This window comes from Piliocolobus tephrosceles, chromosome 14 (assembly GCF_002776525.5).
Source record: "Piliocolobus tephrosceles isolate RC106 chromosome 14, ASM277652v3, whole genome shotgun sequence".
In the NCBI taxonomy this organism is placed as follows: Eukaryota; Metazoa; Chordata; class Mammalia; order Primates; family Cercopithecidae; genus Piliocolobus; species Piliocolobus tephrosceles.
Window position 1 is genome coordinate 4893591 of NC_045447.1, and position 8814 is coordinate 4902404.

The window sequence follows — 8814 nt, forward strand, 5'->3', positions numbered from 1 at the left end:
TTTTAACAACCCAGGTCTCTCATAGGAGGCTCAAACTGTCAGCTCCAGCCTCTTCCATCAGGGCAGGTGAAATCAACTCAGCACCGTCCTCCTACCAGCCCTCTTCAGAGGATGCAACCCATCCTCCCTGGGTGTCACTCCAGAGGACCTCGTGTCCAGCTCCTTGCTTCATAGCTGGGAAACTGGCGGGAGCAGCAGGAACTTGTCTAGGGCCACAGAGCAGGCAAAAAGCAGGCATGGGTGGGATCTGTATCTCTAGGCTCCTGGCCTATGCCCTCTGCCATCCAGGATGGGGTCCAATGGGCACAGGATGGCATGGGCTGTCCAGAGGGTCAGATGCCAACCAGATAACAGGTGGGGACGGAGCTAGGCCACCAGGAGTGTCTCCCCCACCTGGCCTGGCCCTGGCATCCACCTTGGCCTAGAAGGTGCAGCAGCAGGGAGCAGGGCATGGATTCCCACAACCCACCCGGCCCGGAGCCCACCTTGGCCCAGGAGGCACAGCTGCAGGAAGGAGTGCACAGCCTCCCTGACCCCACCTGGCCTGGTTTGGCACCCACCTTGGCCCAGGAGGTGCAGCATCAGGGAGCAGGCACACAGCTGGATGTCAAGGACCCTGTCATGCAGCTGCATGGTTGTGACCACCACCTCCACCAGCTCCGGGGACCACTGCAGACCTGGCAGGGTGGGCGGCACAGGGGAGACTCATTTTGGGCAAGGTTGGGGGCGTATAGAGCAGACCAGGGCCCCCAGAGGCTGGTGGGAGCCTGCAGGGCCCTAGGTGGATGAATAGAAGGGGGAAGGACAATGAGGATTAGTGTTAGGTCTGTGGAGTGCATGCCATGTCTGCCACGGGTGCATGTTCTGTGCTGCCCACAGCCCTGTGAAGTGGCCCCTCCCGGGACTGCCCTCCTTGTGCAGATGAGGAACCTGGGGTCAGTGGGATGAAAGCACCTGCTCTTCAGCAGTTTGAAACCAGCCAGTCTACTCCAGAGCCCTTGGCTGCAACTGCCTTGAGGGTGGGCGTGGGTGGGCCCCATCCACCCTGCCACTGTGCCAGGAACTGTTGTGGGCTGGGGACTGGGTGAGGGGCAGTGGCCAGGCAGCCATCCCTCCACTGTTGGCTCGTGAGAGCAACAAGGATGAAGTCCTGGCACCCGGAGTGCGGAGCGAAGCAAGGTAGCGCCCCTCCCCACCTTTTTTCTTTTTTTTTTTTGGGACAGTCTTACTCTGTCGCCCAGGCTTTTCTGTGGCATCATCTCAACTCACTGCAACCTCCACCTCCTGGGTTCAAGCGATTCTCCTGCCTCAGCCTCCTGAGTAGCTGAGATTACAGGCATGCACCACCACATCTGGCTAATTTTTGTATTTTTAGTTGAGACAGGGTTTCACCATGTTGACCAGGCTGGTCTTGAACTCATGATCTCAAGTGATCCGCCCACCTCGGCCTCTGAAAGTGCTGGGATTTCAGGCATGAGTCACCGTGCTCAGCTGCAAGCCCATTTCTAAGCAAGACGTGGAGCGAGGTGTGGTTCCGGGTAGTGGGGAAGACCTACCCTTTGGGATGGGGCCCAACAACTTCCCTAGTTTCCCCAGGGAGGCAAAATCTGTCTTCCCAGGGACTCCGTCCTGGTCACAGCTGAGCTACAAAAGGGGTCGGAAGAGGAGGAGGGGAGGGAGGGAATGGTAAATTAGGCCCATATGAGGCCTCTGCCACCTACTCGAAGGCCAGGGCTGGGCCTTGTCATCTCTGAGGCCTGAGCCACTGCAACAAACCTCAGTGGATTCCTAATCCAGGTCTGATGGATAGATGGACGGATGGATAAATGGATGGATGGATGGATGGATGGATGGATGGATGGATGGATGGATGTGTGAAAGTAATGTTCAGGCAGGTGAAAAAGGTTGAATGATTTTGTGAAAGTATGTTTTGACACACGTTTTAAAAAGTGGCCGGGCACGGTGTCTCATGCCTGTAATCCCAACACTTTGGAAGGCTGAGACAGGCAGATCACCTGAGACCAGCCTGGCCAACATGGTGAAATCGCCTCTCTACTAAAAATACAAAAAATTAGCCGGGTGTGGTGGCATGCACCTGTAGTCCCAGCTACTTGGGAGGCTGAGGCAGGAGAATCACTTGAACCCAGGAGGCGGAGGTTGCAGTGAGCCAAGATCACACCACTGCACTCCAGCCTGGGGGATAGAGTGAGACCCTGTCTCAAAAAAAAAAAAAAACCCCACTGCTTTTCCCAACACTCTCCATGAATGAGCAGTAACAACCTTTTTTAATTTGGTTTTGTTTTCTGAGACAGGGTCTTCTAGGCTGGAGTGTGGCGGCGCAAGCATATCTCACTATAGCCTCAATTCCCTGGGCTCCAGCAATCCTCCTGCCTTAGCCTCCAGAGTAGCTGGGACAACAGACCTGTGTCACCACACCTGGCTAATTTTTTATTTTCTGTAGAAACAGGCTCTCCCTTTGTTGCCCAGGCTGGTCTTGAACTCCTGGGCTCAAGCAGTCCTCCCGCCTTGGCTCCTCAAGGTGCTGGGATTACAGGCGTGAGCCACTGTGCCAGGCCATGCATTCTTTTTTCTTTTTCTTTTTTTTTTTTTGAGACGGAGTCTCGCTCTGTCGCGGCCCAGGCTGGAGCACAGTGGCCGGATCTCAGCTCACTGCAAGCTCCGCCTCCTGGGTTTACGCCATTCTCCTGCCTCAGCCTCCCAAGTAGCTGGGACTACAGGCGCCCGCCACCTCGCCTGGCTAGTTTTTTGTATTTTTTTTAGTAGAGACGGGGTTTCACCGTGTTAGCCAGGATGGTCTCGATCTCTTGACCTCGTGATCCACCCGTCTCGGCCTCCCAAAGTGCTGGGATTACAGGCTTGAGCCACTGCGCCTGGCCCATGCATTCTTAATAGGTGGGCAATTTGCTGTATCTATGAAAATTTAAAGTATTCACACCCTTGAACATCTACGAATCTGTGCTACAGAAACATAAGCACACAGATACATATACACCAGGGTGTCTGTTCCAGTATCATTCATAATAGTGGAAACTGAGAAACAACTCACATACCCCTCATAGAGACAGTGGGGTAGATGGGATGTCTATGGCTCCATTAAAATCATGTGAGGGCTGCCACGCCACCCATTCCCCTTCTCTGCTGCCTTCCCCAGGCAGATAGCAGAGACACGGGACACTTCTGGGGACACATGCACACCTCCACACTGCACTAAAGCACTGGCAAGGAGAGCCCAGGGTGAGGGCCAGCCCCAGCTCCCCGCGGGCCGGACCATAGCTTCTGCCCCTAGGGGAGCAGCTGGGAAAGAGGTGCAGGGTGAGGCCTACCTAGCTGATCTGCAGGCAGTTTCAGAAGCCTCTTCATGGCCCTGAACTGGACTTCGGGCCAGCCAGAGAAGTTCTGCATGACCTCTGCAGGGACAGGAAGGCAGGGGAGGGACCTTTCTGAGGACCAGGGCCTCAGGGCCCTGTCTCTGGGCACCACACTGGCCTGGCTGCTGTGTGTGCACCCCTTCCTCGGATCTACAGGTTCAGGATGGGGGGGGGGCTGTTACCATCCCCACTTTACAGATGAGGCCACTGAGACCAAGTGACTTTTCCTTAATAGAACCCAAGTCTCTGTCTTGGAGCACACAAAGAGTGGAGCGCACTTCCACTCATCCTGGGCACATGGGAGGCACACAGGGAGTGGTGCTGTGTGAGGAAGACGCCCCGGGACCACTGTGTGCCACCAGGCTGTGGAAGCAAAAGCAGAGGGTTGTGGGAGGCGCGGGCAGCAGTGACTAGGCCACTGAGCTACACAGAGGATTTGTGTAGCAAGAGCGGAGGGAAAACAGGTTGGGGCCAGGCTATGGAGAGGAACTTTGTGTTACAGGTAGTTGGGAGCTATGGAGGGTATTTGAGCAGAGCGGTGTCCTGGGCAGTGTGTAGGGATGGATGGAGGGAAACTGTTCCTACCCACTGGTCATGCGTGTGGAGCAAGGCCAGGGGCATAAATAATGAACCCTCTGGAACTAAACAATAGGATGCTAAGGCCATGGATAGGAGCTGTCTGTCCCCCGCATCACATCACCTAAAATGCTGGCCACGTTGCCTTCTAACAGCATGTCAGTGATGGACGCAGGCACCATCTGCCGGTGCAGGGTCAGAGAGATGCACGAGGACTTGAAGGAGCCGCCCACGAAGGTGATGTGCACCACGTCCCTAGCAGAGGAGCAGAGAGGGCTGAGTAACCCAGCAGCGCCCCCTGCCGCCTCCCCGTGGGGCTCTCCCTCTGCCTCTGGCTCCGGGCTGCCCATTGGTGCGGACGCCGGACACTGACCTCCGTTTTGGGATCCATTTGGCAGGGTCTCTCATAGTGTTCCCAGTGTGTCCGACAAGCACCCCAGCAATTCCACACCCAGGGAAGTACTCCACGGAGGCAGGGCCTCAGCTCATAGAGCTGGGGGACAGTCCCGGACCCTGGCATTTTTGCCCTTGTGGTCCCCTGCCTCCATGGAACCATGAAAACCCAGATTTTACAACTGCATTGGTATAAAGATGGATATGACCCAGGCTGGATTCCGTGCTATATTGTTGGGGTTTTTTTGTTTTGTTGTTGTTGTTGTTGTTTGTTTGTTTTTTGAGATGGAGTTTCACTCTTGTCGCCCAGCCTGGAGTGCAGTAGCACGATCTCGGCTCATTGCAACCTCCGCCTCCCAGGTTCAAGCAATTCTCCTGCCTCAGCCTCCCGAGTAGCTGGAACTACAGGCGCCCGCCACCATGCCTGGCTAATTTTTTTTTTCTATTTTTAGTAGAGATGGGGTTTCACTCTGTTGGCCAGGCTGGTCTCGAACACCTGACCTCAAGTGATCTACCCACCTCGGCCTCTCAAAGTGCTGGGATTACAGGCGTGAGCCACCGTGCCCGGCCTGGATTATTTTTTATTTTTGAGATGGAGTCTCGTTCTGTCGGCCAGGCTGGAGTGCAGTGGCACGATCTTGGCTCACTGCAACCTCTGCCTCCTGGGCTTGAGCGATCCTCCTGCCTCAGCCTCCCCAGTAGCTGGGAACACAGGCATGCACCACTATACCCAGCTAATATTTTTGTATTTTTAGTAGAGACAGGGGTTTCACCATGTTACCCGGGCTACACTCGAACTCCTCAGCTCAAGTGATCTGCCCGCCTCGGCCTCCCAAAGTGCTGGGATTATAGGCATGAACCACTGCACCCGGCCAGTGTTATGTATTTACTTTTGTCTTCTGATTTTAAAACAAGTTAGAATGAAAAATTTAAAGGTGACCATTGTCTTTAGGAATTTTTTTTTAATGTAGAATGAAAATTTTTTTCTGGAACCCTAAAAGTGTCGTGGGTCCTGGAGGCTGTGCCTCCTGTGCCTTCTGGGAGTCAGTTTGCTCACTCCAGTGTTCAGAGAGGTGCATTTGGGATCACTCGCCGCAGCATGGTTTGGGAGCGCCAGAACTAGGAAAAGCCCAGCAGTGCAGGGATAATTAGGGCGTCCGTGATGGAGTTCTTTGAGGTGTTACAAAGCCAACTAGTTGTGCTTGTATTAGGGTGGAGAGATGTTGAAAGATAAATCCATAGGTTAAAATAAACCCCAACCCTGAGCTCACTTTATCGTTATTCGATCCGAGGGGTCGATCTGGAGCATCCCGGGCAGAAGATTCCCGAAGGTTTCTGCATCTGGGATCTGCTTCTCCTCCATTGTCTTCAGGACGGTCTTCAGGCTGCCCGGGCTCTGGCGGAGGGACTTCCGCAGATACATGGCTTCTGTGCTCTGCACGGAGAGAGGACAGCTCTGTGCATTACCTTAAGTAAATGGAAACTAGGCCCCAGCATGGGCAGAGGGCGACCAGGGACCAATAAATCCAGGAGGAGACCAGGGAGAGCCAGGTGTGGCCACTGCCTACAAGAATGCCCAGAGACCCCAGGGGCCCTGAGCTCTTCCATAAAAAGAAATGGAGTTTTGGAGAAGCCAACGGGTTGTCTCCCAGGGTAGAGTCCTGCCAAGAAAGCCCCCTGATCTAGACCCAGCCAGTAAGACAGCATGCCCATTTCACAGAGTGTGAGTGTGTCCAGGGTCACGCTGCCTGGGCTGGGGCTGGAGTTCAGGCTATTTCCAGGATGTCACACAGCCTCTATAGTGGGAAGGCTCTCATTTCCCTGGGAGTCTTCCAAAGGAAGGGAGTGGCAAGGTGCTTCTCAGAGGTGAGTCTGGGGGTCTGGGAGAGCATGAGGAACCTGGGCCCAGCCAGGTGTCTGTCCTTTCTGGGGCCCTTGGTGCCTGCAGGTGGTGCTGCGGAGAAGGGGAGCTTCCTTGTTTGGGGCATGGCAGGCCTTCCCCACTTTCTCTTCTGCATATAGAGGATAGGAAGCAACAGGCTGGACTTTCCTGCCTCCCTGCAGCCAGAGTGACCTCGGAGTGCTCACGGGGCCAGTGGGGCCCTCTGCCTCCCCTCCTTCCTGCCCACAGGCTGTGGCCATGGTGCAGGGGCCCCAGCAGGGATGAGAGAAAGAGGTACGTGCTAAGGATGTGCAGGAGGAGAGAAGGCGCCTCCACCCCAGCCTGGGGCTTGTGCATGAGGCAGCCGGGTGTGTACAGGTCCACGCTGGGTTTCCGTTGCTTGCAACTCCGTGCAGCCTTCATGCTCACAAGGGCACCTGAACTTGGCTTTTTTCCATTAAGAGTCAGTGACACCACCTGGGCACCTGAACTTGGCTTTTTTCCATTAAGAGTCAGTGACACCACCTGGAGGGCTGCTGCGAGGGTTGCGTGGGATGGTCTGAATATTACCACTGCTGTCACCCTGCTAGAGCCCAGCAGGTGCTGCATGCTGGGGGGTTCTGAGGAGGGCAGGCCCGCCACAGGTGGGGGAGGGGGCTCCGTGCAGCCTGCAGAGAGCCAGGGGAAGGGATGTGGAGGGGAGGCAGGGTGAGGCCAAGCCTTCTCCCCAGGCCTGGGTGCGTGGGGAGCAGCATGTGGGGTGTGGGGGAGGGAGGGTGGCTCACATCCATGAAGGAGCAGCTGGTCATGTCCAGAATGATGCAGCCCAGGGACCAGATGTCTGATTTCTGGCTGAAGGAGAAGTTGAGGGCTTCAGGGGCCATCCAGGACTTATGAAAGGGGTCTGTTGGTAAGAGCAAGGTGGGATCCCTGAGTCCTTCGCTCCCTGGGGGCAGGGGCTTGACAGAGTCATCCTGCCTAGCATTGTATCCCCTGTGGTGGCCCCTCACAGGCAGTTTGAAACACAACATGAGCCCTGCAGCTCCTCTTCTCAGAAGAGGTGGAGAATATTAACTGTGGGGAGGAAGAGGCCCCAGTCAGCAGGAGCTTTGTGTTGATCTGGAGCCACTGAAGCTGTCCATCTTGGCGGGTGCCCACCAGGTTGGCCCGTATGGGTAGTGTGTCTGTGTGCCCAAGATGGCTGTAGAAGGAGATGGAAGAGGCACGTGCCAAGAAACTGTGCACCCCTCTAAACTTCTTGCCCCCTCTAAATGTCAGGACCTTGGGGGCAAAGTTACAGTTGCTCTGCCCTACTTTCTAAACTGGAACCCCAGACAGGGAGGCAAAAGAGCAGACTCCTCTGAGTCCATCAGTCCCTGGTTGGCCTCAGGCAGCCCCCCCTTCTCTGGACCTCCATTCCCCAGCCCAACAGTAAAGAGCTGGACTCCAGGGACGCATGCCATCTATACCTCCAATAGAAACAACCATCTGCCCGTCTGTTCACCCATCCATCCACACACATCCCATCCATCCATCCATCCACCCACCCACCCATCCATCCATCCACCCACCCACCCATCCACTCACCCACCTACCCACTCATTCACTCACTCACTCACCCATCCATCCACACACCCACCCATCTACCCACACACCCACCTATCCATCCATTCATCCATACACCCACCCAACCACACATCCATCCACACATGCACCCACCCATCCGTCTACCCACCCAACCATCCGTCCACAACCCATGCACTCACCCATCCGCCCACACACCCACCCCTCCAACCACACACCCATCCATCCATCTACTCACTTACCCATCGATCCATCCATCCATCCACTGACCCACCCACCACCCATCCATCCACTCACCCACCCACCTGCCCACCCACCCATCCACTTACCCACCCTCCCATCCATCCATCCACTCATCCACTCATCCATCCACTCACCCACCCACCCACTCATTCACTCACTCTCACTCATCCACCCACCCATCCATCCACACACTCACCCATCTACCCACACACCCACCAATCCATCCATTTACCCACCCACCCACACATCCATCCACACACACCCCCACCCACCCACCCATCCATCTACTCACCTACCCAACCATCCACAACCCATGCACTCACCCATCTGCCCATACACCCACCCATGCAACCACACACCCATCCACCCATCTATCCATCTACTCACCTACCCACCCATCCACTCACCCACCCATCTATCCATCCATCCATCCATCCATCCACTCACCCACCCACCTACCCTCCTATCCATCTATCCATCCATCCATCCATCCATCCATCCACCCACCTACCCACCCTATTCATCCATCCATCCACCCACTTATCCATCCATCCACCCACCCATCCATGCACTCACCCACCATCCACTTACCCACCCACCTATCCATCCATCCACTCACCCACCATCCATCCACTCACCCATCCATCCATCCATCCATCCACTCACCATCCATCCATCCATCCATCCACTCACCCACCATCCATCCACTCACCCACCTAACCACACACCCACCCATCTATGCACCCA

At 55.6% G+C, this 8814-nt stretch overlaps 1 protein-coding gene across 1 annotated transcript in view; it reads right to left on the reverse strand.

Annotated features, from left to right (window-relative positions):
- STKLD1 (serine/threonine kinase like domain containing 1) overlaps positions 1-8814 on the reverse strand; it is a 32816-nt gene that overhangs the window by 9690 nt on the left and 14312 nt on the right. The window contains exons 8-12 of the mRNA XM_023189043.2: positions 7026-7144; positions 5630-5793; positions 4090-4220; positions 3345-3428; positions 561-677 (exon numbers count right to left, since the gene is read on the reverse strand). Coding sequence (XP_023044811.1) covers positions 561-677; positions 3345-3428; positions 4090-4220; positions 5630-5793; positions 7026-7144 — 615 coding nt within the window. The remainder of the gene's footprint in view (positions 1-560; positions 678-3344; positions 3429-4089; positions 4221-5629; positions 5794-7025; positions 7145-8814) is intronic.